We start from the raw sequence: 24,014 nt of genomic DNA, 5'->3' as shown, positions 1-24,014 counted from the left end.
CCAGTTTTAGCTCTGCTTTTCATTGATATCTATTTCATTCACAAAATAGACACCTGCGCTAAGAAAGCAACTGTACCACATGTATACAAAATGCATACTAAATTAAAGTATTGGTAAAGATTAGAGGAGACATATTCAGTTGAAGTCTAAAGTTACCCAAATGTCTCACAAATGATAAACTGTGACTCAAACGCATATTTTTATTATTAGTGCTATTTGATGGCAGAATATCAGCTAAGTTCCTTTGAGGGTTATTGTGTAATATGTTGAGCCATCACAGCTTTTTAAATGACCACACGGCTCTGTTTTATCAGAATGGCCATACAAACACATCTTTCTCGAGGTCTGATCAGACTCTCACCCAAGGAGAGAGAGGGTTTAAAGGAGCCCAGTGTCTAGCGCTGCAGAAAGAGCTGTGCAAGCTGACTACCTACACGCCACCTTCTTCATGTATGAGTCTCCTGTTTCAGAGGCCAGGCTGGCAGACATGAATGTACTGCCTTTTGTTAGGCACACATTAAAACAGTAGAGCTCTATAATTAATCTTCGCATTTTGCCAGGGGATTATACATACATATATGAAAAACCATACCATTAACTCTTGATACCTCCAAATTGTATCTGGGTACTTGGCTCTTGGATAAGATTGAGGAGAGGTCTCTAGCAAGTGTCTGAGTTGACAGAAACTGCCACCGCTGTGCATACTGTGAGATCCCAGGCAAGCTGTGTGTGTGTGTGTGTGTGTGTGTGTGTGTGTGTGTGTGTGTGTGTGTGTGTGTGTGTGTGTGGTGTACAGAAGGTTGGTCTGTGATAACAGATAACCTTTGACTACAGAGAGTTTGGCGGGGCTGTGATTCGGTTATTCAACACATCAAGGACAAAGCTAATTTACCGGGTCAGCTTCGGGGTGTGTGTTTCTGCCTTTTACAAACGATAAGTCACTGAGTGGGATCACTAGACACCATGCTTGACTTAAGGCAATCTTCTAACACAGGCTGCCCACACCTAACGTAACATCCCTATTATTACTTTAACAAGGTGAGCAATGGTCTGGTCTTTGCGACTTGTCACAGAGTTCTCAGGTCAAGTGTAAATGTGTGTTACAGAACACCCCCTGGCATGTACTGTGAGTGTCCTCATTAAAAACCTCCAAAAGTCTTCAAGTGTGCAGAAAACAAGACAAAACAAAACATTTGCAAGTCCTCTTCCCCCAGCACAACAAATCCTACTGCTTATTAAACCTGACGATTTGTAAATTTGATACTGCCTGGTTTGTAGGAGGGAAATATTCCACAAAACAACCTAACAGAGTCCTTAAGGCAAGAAAAGCAAATCAGCAGAGCCCCTGACCATGGTGAGAGGACAATTCTAGGATTCGGTGGCACAACAGTATTGCTAACCATTTGCAGTTTGGTCTGGGTCATGCACTATCTGTAGCAGAAAGAGGCAAGATGGCAGATGCCCTGGGTTATTTTAATTAATTTAATCATGTGACTAATTGGTCTCTGCTGGGTTTCTGTGGTAACTGCTTCCTAAGTGCTGATGGGCAATTGTGTTAAATGTAGCTTGGAATCTGCACGTAGGGCGCAGGGCCTCGGAGAGCTCCCGAGGAGAAGCTGTGCAGCTGCACTGGGAAGGTGCCCTGCTGGGCCTCTGATTGTCTGAGCGCGGAGCACGTACAGCTGCATCGTCCTCTGCTGTCCTTCCTTTCTGAAGAAGCACTGACGGCCTACCTATGGGGCAAGAACTCACCGTGGGCACACGAAAATGATCTGTGGTCAAAGAAACCCAGGTTCCGAAAGGGTCTGGGAATGTGCTACAGAAAATCATCTATTCTAAAAGGGTACTGGATGGGAAGGGAGATGCCGGGTTCTGTCTGGGAATAGCTGCAGTCCAGAAGCTATCATGCGATATTCATAGCTGCCCAAGTGATACTAATAAGCCATCCTTTGAAATGCCTTGCGGGGTTTATCTTATTTTTCCCGTTCTCTTACAGTGCCATCTCCTTCTTGTCACCGAGAAGGTGCGTGGGAGAATGGGTAGGCGGATGGCCGGTTTTAGAGCACAATCCACTTCAGACAGATGGAAGGAAAATGACTTCCAAATTCTCTCATGAAGTGGGATATGTTTGTGTTTGCGCAATGCATTCTAGCACCTGTGCGGAGAAAAAAAAATGTAATCACAGATTTCCCTCAGAAGGAGATCTGAAGAGAAAAAAAAATAAAATCAAACTACTAACGGTGACACAAAGATGCTGCCACACTTGAACACGCTTTTCCATCTGCAGCCCAGGCAGGCTCGCAGACTAGAGCCTCTCCCCTGCCCACCCCAGCCTACCATAAAGAACATTCTCCAAACTCAGGGGAAACTGCTTCCTGGGATGGCTCCCGAGTCTGCTGGGGTGGCAGCCTCTGGTGCTCTTTCCAGAAAAGGATGAGTAGCAGCAGGACAGCGTGCCCTCTTCCCTGACATGCCACGGAGCCCCCCACAGTAGCCATCCTGTGCGCCGTGTGTTCCAGACTCCCACAGAGGCAGCTCTGATGGACCCCATCCCCACCTCCCTCACCAGCTCTCCCAGACATGAAGACATGTCCTGGTAAATTAAGCCAAATTGCCTCCAACTACAAATTTCACTTTAGAGATGAACACTTAACGGGGCTGACAGTTTAAACTCCTTTCAGGGGTGGCAGGGTCCTGTTAAATGGTACAATACATTGGACAGGACATGGGAACAGCAAGATTTACTCAACCCGACATCTCACCAATCAGGCCTGGGAGCATCCTGCATCCATTATACCTCAGTAACACCACCAGCTTTGTAACTTTAACACCATCCATCTCAAAAGGCATGGGCCACTTCTAAGTAGTGATCAAACTGTTGGGAAAGGGTGACATTTGATTCCGAAGACCTACACCAGGACGGCATGTCACACTCAGCTTGGAGGCTATTTCTCCTAATCTTGTAAGGCTTATTATTGGATGGTTACTCTAAAACTCTGTCAGTGATATCAAGCACCACCCTCACCTGGCCCCGATGTCCCATATGCTGATAGGTGCACAGTGTCCCTCTCCACCTTTTCTCAACCTTAATACCAGGCCTTGGGCCACACAGGTCAGAAAACCTCCCATTACCTATGGTTTAAACCAGGAAACCTTGTTTATACAAGAGAAGATTGGGAACTGAATTCTCCTGAATCCAATAACTCTAAAGATTCTAAGATCTGGATTCAGAGGTCCAAGAACGGGCTTTAGAACCTTGTCTCTTGTGAATTATCTGTCAGCTTCTCCATGCGTGTCTCCCGCCCCAGGGTAGGTTCAAAGCAAAACTTTCTGCAGATCATCAAAGACCCTGATTCAAGCAAAAGGTGGAGAACGCCCTCTTCGGACAGTTGTCCGTGTGGGTTTATGGGCCACTTCACTCACCTCACTTGCACTATGGCTTTGAAGGCCAAGTTATTTTAGTGGGGAAGCTTTTGCTGCCATTATTTACCAACCAGCTTGTTTTTGTGGGGGGCGGGGGTAAACAACTTGCTCTATAGCCCAGGCTCTTCTCAAATTCACAATCTTTCAGTTTGATTTATCTGAGTGCTATGATTACAGGCACGCACTACTTTAAAATAGAGTCTACCACTCCTCAGTAGCCAAGGTCTCCCCCTCCCCACCCACAATGGTGGTTAGTCCTTATGAAAAATGAGGCCCAGGCCACAGCGGACAGCACTGCTCGATGGCATATACCTGAGCACCATCTTTTACTTTTTCTTTGTGTGTGTGTGTGTGTGTGTGTGTGTGTGTGTGTGTGTGTGTGTGTGTGTGTGTGTGTAATAAAGAAGACCAGGCTGCTATGATGAGAGCATCTCTCTTGACTTAGCTCACTGACCCCTGAGCCCAAAGTTCAGTGCTACAGTGAGAAGCTGTTTGGGAAGCTGCCAACCCCCCTCCCCCCCCCCAATTCTTCCTCTTACCGGTGCTGTTTCCCCACCGGACACTCCTGCCTCCTCTTACTTCATTATCACCTGAAAGAGAACTTGACACAGCTCATCCTAAAATCCAAGCATTCCCTTTCACTATCGGATCAATAGGCCCACTGCTCCCAATTCTCCAACAAGACAAATGCACACTTCAAGGAAAGCAATCAGTGGAGCAGCCATTGGCCATTTTAAAGGACAAATATGATTCCATTAAGACAGCTTCCAGTGAAAGTCTAGACCAATTCGTAACACCCCCATCTAACCTGGGGAGGTTGTTGTGAAAGTCAAGAAGGATCCAACGGTGAGAACTTGAAGATTCCTAATCTTCTGTAAGTGTGATATCTCACATAAATAAGTCTCTTAGTATTATCATTAGTTATCAAGCCACTAGTGAGTCACAACAAGCAGTTTTTGACAGAATGGAACAAAACACAAAATATCACAGCACAGCACATAAAATTAAGTACAGACACATTAAACTTTTTTGAATTTTAATAACTATGTCCTGGGTCTTGTGTATATGTTCTGAAACCCAAATATTTTTCACATTTTAGCACGTTTGAAACAACGGCGTGTTTTATAATTCTTGTTAGCCATGAAACATTTTTATAATTCTTGTTTTAGTCAGATTGCAGCTGTAACAGCATTGTTAGAAAGTCCTCTGTTGACATGACCTGGTAAATCAAGGACATGTCAGCATGCTGGTGACTCAGTCTATGAAACATAGTATGAACGTATTCACACACATACCGAAGAAAGTGCAAGGAAAATGGTTTCTTCCTACTGGCTCACGCTCAGTACACGTTTGAAAATCAGCACACCAAGTCACTTTTGAAAGCTCACGTGTCCAGCTACTAACCACTGAAGAAGGTTTTCCATCACCCTGCTGGCAAGAGTGACTACAGACCTTCCATCACCGCCCCTGACACCCTCACCAGAGCTGATGGGTCTGGTGTCTATCTGCCCCTCACCAAGTGACACCTTCAAGTCACATAGGTCTCAGGATCACAGTGTTCCCACCTGTAACTGAAAGAAGTTGGGAAGTATGCTAACATTACTTTGCATTTGGACAGCTCCGGACTCATGCAGGTAAGAAACTGTCAAGGAGTGTTATCCTCTCTGTTGTTACAACCCTGTCCACTAATGTCTGTGTGTCTCTTTTTCCTTTAGCCCCTGAAGGTGACTTTCTCACAAAGCCACCAATATCATTTTAAGTCATATTGTATTGTTTCAAGTATTCCTCTAGACCTGCAATGTCATTGCGGGGATATGACAAAGGTTACGTCTTCGCTGTATAACGTAGAGCATGGGGACCCCACATCTTTTTTTGAGAGCTGCCATCCTCCACTTTGTTCGTCTCATCCCGTTCCCTGGATTTGCATGTTGGCCTTCACAGAAGCATTGTTCATTCACGCGGAGGGACTGGCCCCGGGCTGGGTAAGTCACATGATGTCCCTGGTTCTAAACCCACATCTGCTCTGGCATGGCTCATCTCAGCACTTGTTTGCTTATTGGTCTCTTCTGTTTAACTGTGAGGTCCTCAGAGATGGAGATCTCCTCTCACTTATCTCTGCATCCTTAGCCAAAGGACAGCGCCTGGTGTGCTGTGGATCAAGAGTGCTCGCTGAATAAATGAGTCAGTAAATACATGTGGGGCACGAGACCAACGTCTGTATGAGCACAGAGACCTGCACATGCAGGCATCCTTTTAACAGAAGTCATCATGCACATTTCTGAATTCCACATTTCCAGCCCTGGGTCATGTCCCAGACTCTGGGGCCCTCACCAAGTGGCTGATTCATGCATTCATTTAAGACACTGACATGTATACGAAGATGTATCCTTGTACTCTCCAGCCTTCCCTCCCCAACCTATCCCAATGCCCTGTCCAAAACGAAAGTGTAGGTCAAACTGCCCAACCCTGATGTCAGCTTCCTCCATCCTCTCTAAGTAGACTGCCTAGGGTAAGGCCCATATTTCCACAAATCCTCCGCTGCACAGCTGGTCTCTAGTGACACAGCCATGCTAATCGCTTTCCAGGCTCCTCATGTCCCCAGAGAGGTGACATTATAGGGGCTATCTGTAATAATCACTTTGACAGGAGTTTCATTCAGAACGTTGCCTCATCTCCCTATGTACATAAGGAGAAAGAAATTGAGGTCTGCATCACTTTTATTAGCCCCTGGTCAAACATTCAGCCACATATGTAGCCATGGGGATGTCAAACATCTTGTCTCAAGCTGAATTTACACGGATATAAAGAATTAAATTTCACTGGTATTTACGGCTAGATCGCCATGTGGGAAATGGGAAGACAGTGAGCGAAGACGCTCGAACAGGAGGGACCAGTGCTTATGGAGAATGGAACGAGAACGTAAGCTCTATCCCCATTTATGCCAGTAACGTTTATTTTCGTCTCTCATCACAATTAATGTTGACACCCTAAATGAAACACTTAAGGCAACTAAGCATTTTGTCCAACTCTTTCTAAATTCCCAATTAATTCTGGTTGTCTGAATTTAGACTTCAATAAATCCAAATGATTTCTATGAGCTCCACCTGGCATGTGCCTCCTCCTAATTATCTCTCTGGGTTTTTATTCATTCTTGTGTGTGTGCACATATGCGTGGATGCATGAGCACATGTGTGCCTATCCATGTGGAGGCCAGAGATTGACACCAGGGGTCCCCTCAGTTACCTTCCCTTCCTATTTTTTGAGACAGGGTCCCTTGGTGAACCTGGAGCTCACTGAGTCAGATTAACCGGCCAGTGAATTGCAAGCACCCTCCTGCTCCAGCTCCTCAGAACTGGGATTTTTGGATGAGTGCCCGGTGCCTAGGTTTTATGTGGGTGTTGTGACCGGACTCTGGTCCCCACGCTTCTATGGTAAGCACTCTACTGACACTGGATCTTGGAAGGCTAATATTTTTTCTACTTATTAAATAATGCATTTTTTAAAAACTGAAAATTATACCACCAATACAAGGCTCCTTCTGTTGCCAACAAGCCAGAAGACGACGTATTCTTTTTGACTGTTCTCACCTGAAGTCGGGCTTGAAGTTGTGTTGGGTTTCCAGAAGTGGTACCCACTGCCTTCACGTTTGACTCATTTCTCATTCTCAATGTTCTCCTTCAATGGCACCAAGTAAAGAATAACCATGGGACGCATGCCACTTTCATTTCTGTCCACCTGGGAGTGACACTGCCTCTCCCCGAGGCACAGCCCTTCACTGTACAGAGCAACATTGCTGCCCGTGAGACCACAAATGTCCCCCGCAAAGACCCATGTGCTAAAGACTTGAATCCAGGGTGGAACTTTGGGGAAGCGGGATATCCTGTAGGAAGAAGGACCTAGTGAGAAGTGTTTAGGCCCCTGGAGGCCATGCCCCTGCAGGGTGCTGTGGGATCCTTGTCCTTTCCTTTCTCTTTCGCTGTCCAGACAGCAGACCAGCAGTTTTGCTCCAATGCCCTTCCTCTATGATGTTCTTTGTCACCAGTCCCGAAATAAACAAGGCCTCCCAAACAAAGCCAAACTAAGCCGCGTTATACACTGGTTATCTCAGATATTTGTTATAGCGATGGAAAGCTGGCTAACACAAAGACAGACATGCCTTCCCACCCCAGCTCAGCAGCTTGCACCCTGAAGCATGACACCGAACACCTCAGTGGAGGAGGAGAAGCAGCTCGCACGCGCTCTCCACGGTCATTAGCAACCTGCTTGTGTTCCCAGGACTGCCTCCGTGAATTAATATATGCACTGTGTGCTAAACCATCTGCCACAGAGTTTGACCCAGACTTTCGGTGAGGTGGTCAGCTGCAAAGGCTACCCCTGAGTGTCTGAGGCAGGTACACTTAAAGCAGAGTAGCCTTATCGTCAGTTCCTTTGTCCTCAGCACTACAAGTGTGCATATAACCTGTAACTTAATGAAAATACAAGTAATCCTCTATGTGAACGCTTTCAAAGTTCAGCAATGACCCTTCATAGCATCGGGTTAAGAAGAATGAACGACATGTTTCCTATGAAAGTGGGTCATAGCTCAGTTATTACCATGCACTTTGGCATACTTTTATCCTTTTTTGAAAACCGATTCCTACAGCCAAGCATATGAAAGACTTCTTTCATTCTAAGGAGACACCACAGTGAGCCCCAGGGTACCGGACCGAGTGTCCCTCTCAGGGTCCTGAGCAAACTCAGCAGGGAAAACTTTGTGTGGACTTTGAGGGATGGCCAACGCAGGCACGATCTGTGGGTTTTCAAATTAAAGCGACGTAAAGTAGCGAAGTCCTCTCCTTGGCCTCTACTTCCAGTTAAGCAGCCCCCTTGTTAAGTAACACAGCTCCTGACACATGCTCTGGGGTGGGAGCTGCTAACTCACCTGCACCCCAAGGAATAGCACCCAAGTTCTTAATCTGAGGCAAGCGTCTCTTCCTCATCTCCTGCCCTTCATCCCCCTCAGGGGTGTGTGAAGGGAGTCAGCAAATTCCACATGAATTAGGTGAATTTCTGAACAGCCAGGTTATATTTGTTCATTTTTATTTGGATTTATATTGAAGGCTAACTCAAGATATGAGTACTGTCTGTTAATCTGTCTATGTATTTCCTCTGTGGGGAGGGGGTGGTCCTTGAAAGGTGATCCCGAGGCCTCCATACTGTCCCACTAGGCTCCACCATCTAACTTTTGTCAAAATTTGGAGGATTCCCAGTCATCAGTCTCAAAAGCTGGCCTTTCTGTAATCGTGGTAAACATGCTCATACGTGTGCAAACAAACACCCCTGAGAACTGTGTCACTAGGCACTTTCCTGCAAGCTGGCTGGTTCCTGTCAACAACGCTTCTTTCTTTCATAGGCTTGGTCCCTCTGCTTCCCAGCACTTCAGTTTCTTAAATTCACTGAGGATATCTGGAGATTCAAACTGCTATTTGGGCTATATCCAACCTTTATGAAATCAGCTCTACATCAAAAACTGACACAGGCCAGGAGCCACGCCCGAATTTGTGCCGTGCCTCTTCCGCAGCTCATTACCACGGAGTCCGGCTTCTGATATCCAGGGACCACAATGGAGCCGTGCCCCGTCTCTGCTTGCTCTCTGAAATGTCACCCATTTGCCCCTCACTTCCCAGAGGTCTTTAACACATCTGAGTTCCCGACACCGATTTTCCACTTTTCTAAAGGATGCCTTTTGAGCACTAATACAACTTTCATACTTGTCTGCTTAATCGCTCCAGCTTTACTGTCCCCTTTTTCCTTTTTTGTTTTTGGCTCAGAGGTATATGAACCATCTGTGCCTCTAGAACAGTTTGCTTAAATAGCCTCCAGGCAGATTTTATGGTTTTTAAGTTTTTTACTTTAACCTTCAGCCTGCTGTTAGCCATTTTCATCACAGTTTTAAAATCAGCCTCTTTTGGAAAGGACTGTCACTCTGTGGTTTTCAGGCACTCCTGGAACCGGAGAGAGGGCTGCTATCTCCAGCTGAACTGCAGGGCCCCCTCTCAGTCACGGCCACCTGAGGCAGCTGCAGGTGTGGGCAGACGCGGTGAGGGCCAGCTCCTCCATCTGGCATCCTGAACAGCAAAGCAGACATCTCCCATCAGGAATGCTCATGTGCACATCACCCAGGGAGGGACCAGGAGGGTAGCATCTGAACTGCTTACCTGCCTGTTTGTCACTACATTTCTACAGAATTATCAGCACCATCAAGGCACTAAAATTAGATGGTAGGCTGGAACAAAGGAGACAAAGAAAGGAGGGAGAATCCGTGTCTCCCCGGCCACACTACTATGCTACAAAAATCACCCTCTGTCACTGTGGCAGACAACATGCCACGTTGTTTCCATTTGATCACTGTTGTCCAGTCTGGGATCCTGAGTGTCAATCAGTATTTCTTTGTCCTGGGACTTATTACCAAACTTCCTGTCTGCCCTTCCCTTAATGGCAACACAGCTATAGAGTTCTCTCTATAGATACAACATAACTACATCTCTTCTCCCAGCCCAGTGTGGTGGCAGGGCTAACTGAATATGTGCCTTATTTGTATTTTTTTTTATCAAAATTGACTTGTGTCAAGCAGTAAATATCATCCTCAAAATGCTGCAGTCCTTCATTCATACCAGGACATTTTTCACCAATCTTTTGTTTTCATTGTTGCTTTTCTGACATATTTAAATCAGTAAGCCATTCTCTTGCAGTTATCACTTTTATTATTTCTTTACAAAGTGTCCCTGCCTTTAGGAGTTATAAGCTATCTATATCCTCTATGAAATGAATTAGCTTATTAATATTTGGCTAATATTATAGAACATGAAGCTGAATGAAAAGTTGAGGAGGCAAGGCCAGCAGGTGAGCAATAACCCCCAAGACTTGGTAGAACAAATAAAGTCATAAGCAAATGGATACATGAGTTACAGCTTAAGGGACATTTTATTTGCTTGATTTTTTCCCCTGTGGTCTGTCTATGTACATGTGTGTGCATGTTCATATGTGCATGGATGCACGTATGTGGGTGTACATGTTTGCGCACAGAAGTCAAAGGAGAATATTACGTGTCCCTCTTCAGCTGCCGCCCACATGTTTGTTGTTGAGACAGAGTCTCCCTGGCCCAGAACTCACCAAATATGCAAGGCTGGTGGAAGGAACCGATGCAGAGGTGGAAACTGTGCTGACATTTCCTTAGCACAGCGTTTCCTCCTTCCATGCTCCCTTGCACCAGCTCTGCACTCTTCAAATCCCAAGCCTAGCATCACTTCTGCATGGAATATCCAGACTTCCTGACCACTCATATCCCCACTGGCCGCTCTCACGGCACCATGCCCACACTATCCTAGCACTTGTCACAATGAACTTTGCATCTGTGTTATCATTTAGCCGAACGCCTGCAATCCTCATGAGGGCAGGAACCAAGTTTTCATTGGCCACCATAAGCACAACAACCGTCTCAGTGCCTACCTCACAGTAGCGGCGTGGCAGCTCTTTGTTGGGAGATTTGTAGATGGATGTTGCAAGGGTTGCAGCATTCAAAGCCTCTTTCCCTTTCAGCCACCCGATCATGATGCATCCAGGGTCTGGTGCATCACTTTTTTGAATGCTTACCTTTCCCTTCTGTCTTGCAGACATGGTTTAGAGTTAAGAGAAAGTGACTGCAGTGTGTGATATGGTGAGCTATTGAAAACAGCAGCTCATCCCATCACATATCTAGGCCAAAGCATCTATATTTGCAGATGGTACTGGGCCTCTTCATTTGCAATGTGGTACCCGGCCAGCCTAAGCCAAGCCATTCACACCAATGAAAATACATTATGTACAGGCTCTCTGTTTGAAATGTACTTTTAATACCCTCCATGAATAGATATGTAGCAACTAACCACAGAGTAACTTGGTCCGTATAATCCCATGTTCTAACATCTACAAACAGCAAAGAGAGTCGATGCTACCCCTGGTACTATAGCATTCTAAAAACCAGATTTCACAAACAGCCAGTCTAGGGTAGAGGAGGTTGTTCATCTAAGCCATCTGAGTGGTAACCACAGTTTAAGCTCGTAATCCACACTGAAATTCCAGATTACATCAACTGGACAAGGCTAGACAGTGCATTCCATGTATAAAGAATCCAACCTCGTGAAGTAACTTGAGAACATTGCTTTCTCTCTATGGACATGTGCATCCCCTACCATCAGCTGTCACTTAGGTCCCCTCTCTGTCTTCCCAGGCTGTCATTGTCACAGTTACTTCTCCCTGTGTAACCTTTGGAGCTTAGGATGAGACAAGCACAACATTAACATGGGAGGGAAGCTCAAATTAGCTCCATCTAACTAGAGCGTTCTATGCCCTGACCGCAGTCCCTCACTCAGGGATAAGGCTGTGCGGTAGGTGCGGACAGTGAGGGTGGAAAGTCAGGACAGAGCCACTCATTCATCTGCATGTGAGAACAAGGAAGCTTGGAGTCCTCGTGCTGCTAGCAGCCACTCCATGACGTCTGGGCACTTGCCTTGGAATTCGGCCAACACTGTACACTATTACAACGATGGCAAAGGTAAAGCAACCGGGCCACGGAACACCACCATACTGCTAGGTCATGCTACCCCAAAGTAGGAACTACTTCAGGAGCACAGATGCCCTGTATTATTTAAACCAGCCTGTTAGGCCTGATATACTTACTCTAGAAATAATTATCCAAGTACATCTATTTTTGGGGGGGGGTAACATAAACTTCAAAGCAATCCTTATACCCAAAGATGATCCTGCGAAGTTGCCACTTCCCTTCCTTGTTTTGCTTCTAGAGGCAGGGTTTGAGAAACCTACAGGTGCCATTCTGTGAGGCACTTGCCCTGAAGCGCCCCTCCTCCAGGCTGGGGGTGGGCCCATCTACACTACAACCAGCAATATCCAACCTTGTTCCTTCCTCCACACCAGCTCCACCCCCAAAGGAGAAACACCACTGAATTGGTTTGACTTGAGCTACTGGGAAATGTTTCATAATTACTAATGAATAATTCAGCAAATAAGCTATTTTTAGTTTTCTATTACTAGGCACACCCAACTTTGATGGGAATTCTGTTGCCTTCCTTACTTTCCAAATCCCGTTTGCATGCAGGATCTTAAATGAATCATTGCCTTAATGGAGGTTCAATCAGCAGCAACTATTGGATCATTCCGCTACCCTCCACAACTTCTGGGGGTTGCATTGCACTTAGAACAAAACCCAAATGACCTCTCTTAGCTCCATGGTCTGGCCCCTAGCCACCCACATCATTCATCTCCAGACACCCCGCCCTTCCTGGGCTGTTCAGAACTTCCAAGTCTGTTTTCTGCCTTACAGCCTCTGCTTTTCCTACTCCTCTTCCCCTCTGGAACCTTCTGCTACAAGTCCGTAATACAACTAGCTTTGTTACTTCCTTTGGTCCTACATGCCACCTCCTCCAAGACGACACCAATAATCACAAGATGTAAAGCACCCATCACTGTCCATCCCTCACTCCACCCTTTTGCATAGCATTTATCACTACTGTTAATTATATTATATACATAATTTTTACATGTATACATCCACTTACCCCACTGGAATATAACTTTCTTTGAGAGTCAATTTAAGGCACAAGCCTTTTCTTTTATTCTGATATATATATAATTTTATTTCATCTTTTGATTTTTTTTTTGAATCAGGGTCTCATGCAGCCTCGGCTATCCTGGAACTCACTGTGTTGCCAGGGTTGGCTTAGAACACTGTTCCTCCTGTGGCATGAGCCACCACATCTGGATTTTAATGTATTGTTTTAACAATGATTAGATGAATAAAGAACAAATCTTAAGAGGGTGTTTGTTTCTAGACTAAACACGAATGAGAGCAAGAAGGAGGCATTTACCTTCCACCAGGCAAACCCCCTTGTCCTTCCCGCCAACAGCGCACAGACCATTGCAGCAATGGAAGCAACACACAGCCTAGGGATTCAGTTAGGCCTCAGATTCTTAAAGCGCAAAGTCGTAAAGCTTTCCACCGTCTTTCAGCTATAAATCATTCTATCGAGGCACATTACAAGATACCATAGCTTTTATTGGGTCTATACAGAAATCACCACTTTATCATGAATGTTTGGTGAGATTGTAGTCATAAATACCTCAAAATTCCTATTACTCTTTGAGCCTCCAAAATACACTCAGTGGGGAGAACATGGCTTTTAATGCTAAAGAGCCAGTCAAGAAATTCATAAGTTAAAGGAGATAATTTAAAAATAATTTTAAAGACATTTCAGATTTGTATGATTAAAAAAGCTGCATGTAAAATATTTCATTTATGTCATAAACTCTTTTGCTGTAGAAAAATAGTCATCTTGAAGTCAAGGCAGTTTTCTTCCACAATCAAAAGTAGCTAAATACATTTAAGTACATTTCAACATATTTATGAATGATTTCTCCTACATGTCCCTAAAGCTTTCTCATAAATCACGATAATGTTTCCAAAGTACATTTAGAAGTAAAAAAATTTACATCTACCAGCTATATTTCCTCTATCTGGAGATGAATTAAGCAAAAAAATACATTAATATATGAATTTATAATAGTTAACCCTTAACCATGGCAAACTAATGAGGAGCATTTTACCACGGAAGGATTAATCAGGTCCCTCTAACACTATGCAATTTGACATTTTAGGAACTTAATCACGAGTGGATTTTATTCCTCTGTTTACTTTTCATTTGGAGGATGACCTACAAAGGCACTGCACGTTCAAATAAATATAATTCTTGAGTTTAATCTCATCACTTTAAAAATGTTATTTTAAATAATATTACACAGCTTAAAAACAGTCCTCACTACCATTTCATCTCTGGGCTAAATGCAGCAACAAAGTATTGAATGAGCTTGAACCCAGCGCAGTGGCAAATACTTGTAACAGGAGCTACAAAGGGGACTAAAGAAACGGGACCACAAGTTCAAGGCCTACCTGATCTACCCAGTGAGTTCAAGGCCAGCTTGGGCAACTTTATGAAACCATCTCTCAAAACGAAAATTGTTAAAACTGGGGAAATATATCTCAGTGGTATGTTTACCTAACATATTCAAGACCCCAGATTCAATCCTTAGCACTAAGGACAACAGGAAGCCTTAAAAAGAAAACATATGAGCAAGTACCAGCATTGGCTTGGTGAGCCTCAGCCTGAATATGAGCAATGAGACAAATACTGGACACTGACTTCCACGCCCAGCCATGGATCATCTCTATTAATGACTACAGGAGTGTCACTTACCCGGGGTGCTCAGTAAACCATAGCAGAGTCCAGACATTGTCTGTGGCTTCATTAAACCATTTGTTAGCCTTCTCAGGCATATAGCAATGCACATCCCTGCCCACGATAAATGCCTGCAAACTTCCCCAGGTAGTCAGTCCATTAACACACATTAGACTCCACTGTGTACACAGTCACCCTAAGCTTAGATTGTGACAGGGAATTTCTACTCAGATATGCAGAGACAGAAATTAAATGGCTCTCTGAAGCAAAAATTTTCTTTATTCAATCCCAATGATAATATGAGCCATGATAATAAGAGCAGAAAGCCAGGGACCCATGGAACAAAGATTGATATACAGCCTGCCCAGTTCATACTTTTACTACATATTCAAAAGCTACCCAGAGGTGTTAAAATGAAGGGAAACTAAAAACAACCACAGGAACACCCAAAGCTTGGTATCTGGTGTACATGACTTTGAGTATCCTAGGTTTTAGAATCAGACACTGCAAATGTTTATGAGAAAAAAAAACCTCTGGACTCATCCTACTACCTTAAAATATCTCAGCACAAGCTCCCAGGCCTCTTCAGCGTGCACTTATTTAGATACTCGGCATTTTTAGCAAAGCATGAACTAACAGAGTGTAACTTTAATCCCAGAAAATGCATGATCCTTTTCTCTTGGTCTCTCCAGCCAGCTTACACAGAACGTCCACACTTGCCCATTCCTCTGTTCATCCACAGGCTTCATGGTGCCCTCCTTCAGCAGTCAGACAGGGAGAGTAACACTGGTCCTGAATGCAGGTTATGAGGAGAGAGGCCATCAAAATGACTCCTCAGATAATGTGTCCAATGCTCATTCTTCGAATAAACCTCAACAGCATTCGTAACAGTGGCAGTGCAAGTGACTGGATCAATAAGGAGAGATTGTGCGACCCAAATAAATAGGTCCTCTCCTGGTTGTTCGTTTACTGAACTGCCCACTGCCCAAACAGACAGACTGGGAACTCCAAATGTGCACATTCATCATGTGCAGCCGTAGTCACCGGGACACAATGTGGCTGATGCAATCTGACACCGTGGTTAATGTTAAAAGGGAGTGTGCCTCTTAGATGGATTGGATAATTACCGGCAGCTCAGATGAGAAAAACTTGATTTAAGTGACTAGCATTAGCTATCACTAGAAGGGTTAGCCAGAGATTTACTGAGGCTGGAAATGAACAACCCAGCGTATGTGGCAACAGCCCTATGTGCTTACTGATCAACAGGAAACCAGGGTCAGATTTACCAAGAATCCCCACGCTGCTTTCCATTCAGTGAGAACACTGAATCTTGAAGATATTTAGAGTCTTGATCACCTCCTCACCTTTAATTCAAAGTACCTGATATTCAGAAGTCTGTATTCATTCTGGATTAACAGGTTAGAATTCTTTCTTTCTTTCTCCTCACAATCGCCCAAACTGTAGCCCAATAAAAAGCCAGAAGTACTTGCAAAGCCCTTCTTTTGAGTACAAACTCACTTGACCATTCTGTCTGTGTGTAGGTCTCCCTTACACCAACGTTTTTCAAGGACTCTGGCAGATACAAAGACTTGTGCCTGTGCCCCAGCTTCAGGTGGCTTTCTTAGGGCACTGTGCCCCACCTGCCTGAAGAACGTCTGTCCTAGATTCCCCTCTGGCATTCCAAGGAAGCCTATGTTCTAGGTTTTAAGCTCACCTATTCTGCATTTCACCTGTCAGGGCTTCCCTACTCTTTCCACTGGCAATGTGTTTCTGGGAACTAGCATTGTTCCCTCTGTTGCTCTCAAAGGCACCTATTGAGAGTAGCTCACTAATATTCCACTCCATATTTCTAAATATGAGAGGACAGGAAAAGATTTGGATTTGTTGTTCTTTTCCCAGTTTTCTGAGGTTGCCCCTGTTTGCTGTGTCTAAAGGGAACCCTCAGCTTCCAGCCTACGAATGCAAGGCCTGGGCAGTGGACCATCCTGCATGCAAAGCAGTGGGCAGGTCTATAACCTCTGACTCAAGAGACAGAAGAACCAAGGCTATCCTCCTGCATGCCAAGCGCATACAATCAGATCCTGCAAGCTTCCCTAGGCCAGATAACAGCCGGGAAATCCGCAGAATAACCCTAGGCTCCTGGTCTCACTTTCCAGTCAGTGTGCAAGCACCAAGCAAAATCAAGTCTTTGCCCTGAGCTTCAGACAGTTAGAGGACATTAATTGCAAGTAATTTCTTAATGTCCTTCTCAAACCTTTGTGAATGATAGCCATTTTACAAATTAAATTTTGCATGTGTTTAAAGGGAAAAAACTGGACAGGTTAATTAGTAGCTAAGCAGAAGGATTGTTATACATTTCTTCTACACTCCTGGGTTCTATAATTAAGTCTGAAACAAAGAAATCTTTTTGGGTTATGCTCAAGTTTAATTTTAAAGAAGCAAAATAACACCAATAAAAACAAACAAAAAACTAAGCACCATGCATATAAATAAAATATGACTACAAATAACACAATGATGATTCCAGTTAGTGATGGGTCCCTCAAAAGAGATCTCAAATAAAGACTGGGATGCATCCAGAGATATAGTATGGAAGGAAAATAAATGTTTATTACATAACCCCCCATAGAGCATCTGTCTTCATGGAAACCACAATGACATCATCTGCAAATGTTCCATCTCTAGCGTCTATGGCACAATGGGAGCAGCGTATCCTGAAGAAGAAACTATCTATTCCTGTCTCCATTCATGGGAAGTAAAATTAGGAAGCAAAACTTCGATGCTCTTAGGAGTTTGTGTTTATTGCATTTCCAATGCCATTCAGAACACTACAAACTTGAGGTTTGAACAAGGAATGAAAACAGTCATCCTTGGCTTACACTGGCCACTTTGCTTCAGTTTTGATTTCCTGATTTATTTCTAGATACTAGTTTAAACAACAGGATATTTATTTCCCATGAAAAGAAAAGAAGATTAAATAAATGCTAAGTGGAAAAGACTACTATTTGCAGCCCTGTTCTATTCTTTTTTAGAGGGATAATAAAAAAATATTTTAAGCACTCTGCTATCTTACAAAGTAAAATTGATACTGAAGGGTTGAACTCAGGAAGGAGAGTTGGCTCAGGGGTTAAGAGCACTGGCTGCTCTTCCAAAGAACAGGTTCAATTTGCAGCATTCCATGTGGCAGCTCATAACTATCTGTAACGCCAGATGTGAGACATATACATGCAGACAAAACATCCATACACATACAGAAAACATAAAACAAATAAAATAAAGGTTAAACTCAATGTTTCTGCATCTGTTGCAGACATAGTAAGGATGCTTTGCAACCTCCCAACTCCTTATGAATTTTCAGGATAAAAATGTTCTCAAGTCCTGTTCCACTGTGGCCTCAAAAGGGGGCTTGGACAAGAGTGAACTATTATCCCTCTGCAAAGTTGACCCCATGTCTGGAGCCCCATGAGAGAGGAGGCAGAAAGAGTGTAAGAGCCAGAGAGAGGATGGAAGATACCAGGAGAAGCCCTCTAAATCAACTGAGCATATGAAGCCACAAAGGCTGAAGCAGAAGCAAGCACAGGGTCTTCAGGGGTCTGCTCTAGGTCTATCTGCATATACACTTTAGCTCTCAGGTTAGTATTTTCATGGAACTCCTTCCTGGGTGTATGAAGAAAGTGTGTCTCTGAGTTTTGTGCCTTCTCTTGGGGCTCTTTTCCTTTTGTTGGGTTGCCTTGTCCAACTTCAATGTGATGGGTTTTGTTTTATCTTGTATTTTATTTTGTTATGTTTGGTTGTTAACTCTTAGAAGCCTGATCTTTTCTAATGAGAGATAGAAAGGCAGTAGATCTGGATGGAAGGGGAGGTGGAAACAAACTGGAAAGAGTAGAGGGAGAAGAAACTGTAATCAGGATATATTGCATGAAAAACACTATTTTTTAATAAAAGGGGTGAAAATTAAAGTTGTCCCTTTCTCAAGTAATGAGATTGACATGCCATTGTTTACCCAATGCCCATGGTCTACATAAACCCCTCCCACACTGGTTTAAAAGTCTTTGAGTCAGCAGTTGAACCTTGTAGAAATTGGGATTTTATAAGATACATTATGAATTAACACTATACACACCCCAGAGCTGACATCCTGCAATGTATAAACTTGTAGCTGCTTGAACGCCATAAGTGAATACAGCTGTGACTCATGGGCCTCTCACAGAATGTTAGCAGGAGCAGTTTGCAAAATGCCTACATGCTGGTGGCAATCCAAATAACTCCTAATTAAAATTCACGTTCAGTTTAAAATAGACCCTAACAGGTTAACTTAGCTTCCACCGAGCTCACCTGACTTTTAAATGACAAGCTTTAGAAGAGGTGACTACGACATTTTTTTCCAACTGAGTCCCAAAGAAAAAGAAAGGCTGGAGAAGCAAATGAAATTTAAAGAGATCATTTTCGTGGGCCTCGGTTTCAAGTGTTGGGCTATTTTTGTCCTCTTTTTAGCCGCAATGCCATGCTGCCTGTATATGCAAGCATTTTCGACGAGACGAGCACAGGGACCCACAGCACAGCTGTCCAATTTACATTCACAAATGCAGGTGTTGCTCAGACACAAAGCAAAGGTCGGCTGAACACTGCTCCTAATTACCTACCTTGTCTATGAGGGTTTTCCTTTGTAAAGTTAGTTATGCATGCAATCTGGGTTCAACTTGCAGGCCATTTTTAGATCCCAGCATGCTATCCAGCAAGAAATGGGCTGTCATTATAAAATGTAATTTACAGCTTAGTTAATTTTACATTTTAAAAAGTCTACTGTATACCTAAGACAAAACTCTATTCTGTGTATGCATTATTCACCATTCTAAATACGTCTCGGTATTTAGAAACACCGGGAAGGAGAAACTGTTGCTATGTAGAAATGGGAAGAATTTCTTTCTACCTCTAAGATGATGTTCCCAATTCTAACGATGAAGACTAAGTACTTTGTTAATCATACAAGAAGACACGTAGCTATCTATCTGCCACTGTCTGCAGCAGGGAACGCGTCAGGGCTTATAACAGCAGTTCTTAGAAATGGCCGGATGCAGGGCTGGGATCTAATACGAGCCATTAGGAAACCTAATCCCTAAATGAAATGACCACAAAATCCTACCAGTTAACAGAAATGCAGGCAGCTGTACATGTTTATAGTAATACAATAGGATACTGTTTCAGAGGTAACACTCCGGGGGTGAGGGGGAAGAACCCAACAGGTAAGGTAGCATTCACGCTTGTTTTCTCTGTTTGGAAACATTTAGCAGACAGAGCTTTGAAAAGCATAAGGAGACTAGAAGACAGACGATGTATGCACTAAGGGGCCACAGAGACCAGCAGGCAAAGGCACTGGCTAAGTCAAACCACAGCAACTCCCAAGGTTTACAAGATGCTGGACACCCATCCCAGTAGCTCCTCACAGAAAGTAAAGTATAGTGGGTGTCCCTGGTTCCCATTACCCATCTTTCAAAAATGTATGACATGGAAGCTTAAATTCAGTTTGACCTTAAACTTTACCCATGATATTTTAAAAGTGTGTGTGTGTGTGCCTGTATAAGTGCGCATAAATTATATACACATATATTGTATAATACAGGATTCCAGGCTGCTTTTCCAATGGCATCCATGCCTTTCTTCCAAGGCTTACTACAAAGTAGTAAAGCTTACTTTGTGTAACTGATATCATCAAAGTTCTGACAAATGTGCCTTGCTTGGTCTTATTCACTATAAACAGTCCATCAAGATTTAGATCCTTAGCCCCTCAGAATTCTAGAAGGACAAAAAGTCCTGTTCTGTCGCCATATTTTGTTGTGATAAAGCCAAACTTTAAAGAAGAAATCACTAGGCCCACTCCTAGGATTATTGTTTTTTAATGCTCAGGACTCACAACGGGGAGCCCCGAGCTCTTGGAGATAATTCTAACCCTAACCCTCCCGAGGGATAGCAAACCCCAAAGACTTGTAGGCAATCTCCTTACTTGCCTTCTAGTTCCAGTGGAGATCAGGAGCCTAATTCTTACAGACTGCTTCTAAAATTCCAACCCACTGGACCCTGCAGCCTAATTCTTCAGGCATTATGTTTTTTGGCAGAATGAATGTGACCCAAATTTGAGGAGATTATTTGCTGCAACGGTGCTTGCAATGCAGTGAGCCATGATTAGCATTCAGGATTTCAAACCTTAAACTTTAAAAAGGCGAGCTCCGGCTGCAAGAATGGGGCAGGTTTTTTTTTTTTATCTTGTATTACAGAAATGGAAATGCAAATACTTAGCAAAATGTGTACAGTTTCATGAATTAAGGAAGTTTTACAGATCTATGAGAAACGTAGGCCTAGAAACTGACTTCAGTACTTGGTGGCAAAAGGCGGTAGCAGATCTTTAAGGATTGGACAGTAAGTGTGCAGATGTCCATGTGCTTGGTAAAACATCGTGCATCCTGTTTCCCATCAAGAGTGGCTAATACTATCCTAAAAGGCCATTTTCAGACCTAAACTGTCTTTTAAAACGAAACGAAGTGGAAACTGTAACTACGGCTCTTCCTGTGTTTATCCACCACACTCTCAGAGAGAGCTATTCATCATTGCCCCTCTTGTCGAGATCAATCAACTTTAATTCCGTGTGTCGAGGGAGGGTTGACAGATTTTGTCTTGACTAGACTGTGAATCAGGTTTCGGGAAAGCAGCAGCCACATTCCCACTACACGGGTATACTAAAGCCTCTACAGCTAATGCCTCTCTCCTGAGGAACCTGTCACTTTTTCTCTGGGGGGCTCTGGACTGTACCCTCTGACTGTTGGGAAGCCACCTCCGGTTGGGATAGCAGCTGGGACTTCCTCAGATTCACTCACCCTCTCAGAACTCAAACACCAAGCCAAGAGAAACTGATGGACAAGCTACGTTAGGATGGGGTTTCTTATTCCAAAAAGTTAAGCGTGACAGGAATAAACAGGGAAAACAAAATCAAAATACGCAAAGGGCAGGGCCACAGTGTCCGCTAGGGCTAGGAGGCGCATGCGCAAGAGAGGCGGCCAGCGGCCTCACTCGGGTGGCTTACCTTGTTTCTTTTGAAGTAGGCTCTCCGGCAGGCCGCAAAGCACTTCTCGCTGCAGAAGCTTTTCACCTCACTTCCCATACTCAGGGAATAGCGCTTGATTCCCACTTTCTGGCACCAGGCACACATTATTTGTACATTTGACACATCATCTTCTATAATAAAAGTATAAGAAAAATGTTCATATCAGAAGCAAACATCCTTCATATTTAGACACACCCTGACCCCGACAGAGCTCCCAGGGCCCGCTTGCAATTTCCAAACCTCACCATTTTCTGATGGCTAGTCTTAGGGAACAGGGGTGGAGCAGAGGGTGCATTTGTTTGTTTTTCTCCTCGGGGGCATGTGGGCGCTAGTGTTTCCAAAGGCATTGTACTTAGAAGCCAGAGCGTGATTACAAAGTTATAAGAGTTCCAGAACTTCTTAGCCTCCTCTCAAAGTGCCTAGTCAAGCCAGCATAGTGATAAATGAAAGAAGCTTGTAAACTAAACTGCCCATTTATTAAAGGTCCTGCAGAAAGCCTTCAAAATGAACATTAGGTGGGGAGATCCGTGCCATGCAAACCTGCGTGTGTCATGCAAACCTGTGTGTGCATGCAAACCTGTGTGTGCATGCAATGCCCTCATGTGAACTGTTGACCGTCAGGGGCCAGCAACACTACCCATGCTCCCACCATAGGTAAGTGAATGGTGCTGCTGTTTACTATCTCAATAAGACTCCCAAGTCAGGTATTTAATCAAAAAAGGAAAGGCTGTGAATGGCCAAATTCTGGCTACTGGCAGTGGGAAGGCCTGGTAACAATGAGCCTTCTGGCACTGGTGACCTCAGGCAAACATGGGCCTGTTTTAATGTGGCTTCATTTGATGTAGCTTCTGAGCCCTGGATGAAGGGGTGGTAATGAGCGTGTCAGAGTATTCTCAGGCAGACTGGAGAGGGAGGGGTCCTCTAAGCTCTCAGAGGACCCCTCAACCATGTCAACAAGGTGCTCAGATGGGTTCTAAATGGTATGCAAATATTTTTAATATTTAAAGCGCTACATTTCATTTCCTTTATAGGAGAAGAGAAACTTAACTAGCATAAGCTACCATGACTGTCACATCCATTATTGCTTAAGACAGATGGGCTGTTAAAGAGAGCAAAAAGAATGAATTAAATTAAACATACTGAGTAAACCACAATGCAGATAATAAGAAACTACAGTAGGATGGGATTGGTGACACTCAAATGACTGAAAACTTGGGAATATTGATCTCTTTTAGGGAAATAAAAGACTTTAGAAATGTTTTCAAAATATTTCCTGGCAGCCTCCTGGGAGATTTCACTGTATTTTAATAGTGTTCTCTGTCCTCACAACTGAATGTGTGTATGTGTGTTTGTGTGTATGCATATCTGAATGTCTGTGTGCATGTGTGTATATGTCTATATGTGTATAAATGTGTGTATCATGTGCATGCCTGAGTGTGCATGTCTGAGTGTCTTTGTGTATGGTGTATGTGCATGTATGTGTATTAGTGTGTGTGTGTGTGCATGTATGTGTATAAGTGTGTGTGCATGTATGTGTATTAGTGTGTGTGTGCATATATGTGTATAAGTGTGTGTGTATGTGTGTGCAGTCCTTCTTTAGAGAATCTGTTTTGTACTAACCCAGATTCATAATTCAGTCATGAATGGGAATCACAAAATCCCCAACAAGTTCTAGTGTAGTGTGTCTGATTTCTGAGTAAAATCCCCCAAAGACTAATTGCTAAGCAAGGCCTGATCCATGAGTTGTTGACATATTCAGGGTTCATAGAGTCTGTCATACAATCATTCCATTTCCAGGGAAAAGATTTTGTTTGAGGCACTGTGGTCATCAGCCTGCAAAATTAGAAACAAACTAATTTGTAGCGCGGTGACATGGCTTTTCTCCCCAAGTATCCACTCAGAGCCACCTGCAGCCCTTTATCTACTGTAAAAGAATAAACATTGTCATTTGAATAACTTGTACTATTTCTCAAATCACATATCAGAAACTATGGCTCATTATCAAACAAGACAGTATAAAAGAGGATCTTTGATGTTAGTAAACACTTTTGATAACATAACATCCTTTAAATAAAGTCACAGTGTGAATTCAAATGTAACATAATTACCACATTGATAAATGTGTTCCGTTCAGGAAGCTTTTATCTCTGTTTCATGTGATTTCTGTCTGACACCTTTCTACAAATAGATACTTCACATGACATGAAAGGTTAGCAAAAGCTGTCGGA

At 43.6% G+C, this 24,014-nt stretch overlaps 1 protein-coding gene across 1 annotated transcript in view; it reads right to left on the bottom strand.

Moving 5' to 3' along the window:
• Window positions 1-24,014, bottom strand: part of LOC101824351 (sine oculis binding protein homolog) — a 159,631-nt gene that overhangs the window by 91,439 nt on the left and 44,178 nt on the right. Inside the window, 1 exon segment of the mRNA XM_005073213.4 lies at window positions 21,766-21,917. Coding sequence (XP_005073270.1) covers window positions 21,766-21,917 — 152 coding nt within the window.

Source organism: Mesocricetus auratus, unplaced genomic scaffold (genome assembly GCF_017639785.1).
Source record: "Mesocricetus auratus isolate SY011 unplaced genomic scaffold, BCM_Maur_2.0 Super-Scaffold_100018, whole genome shotgun sequence".
NCBI classification, from domain to species: Eukaryota; Metazoa; Chordata; class Mammalia; order Rodentia; family Cricetidae; genus Mesocricetus; species Mesocricetus auratus.
The sequence above is the reverse complement of the archived record's forward strand: the minus strand, read 5'-3'. Positions and strand labels throughout refer to the sequence as shown.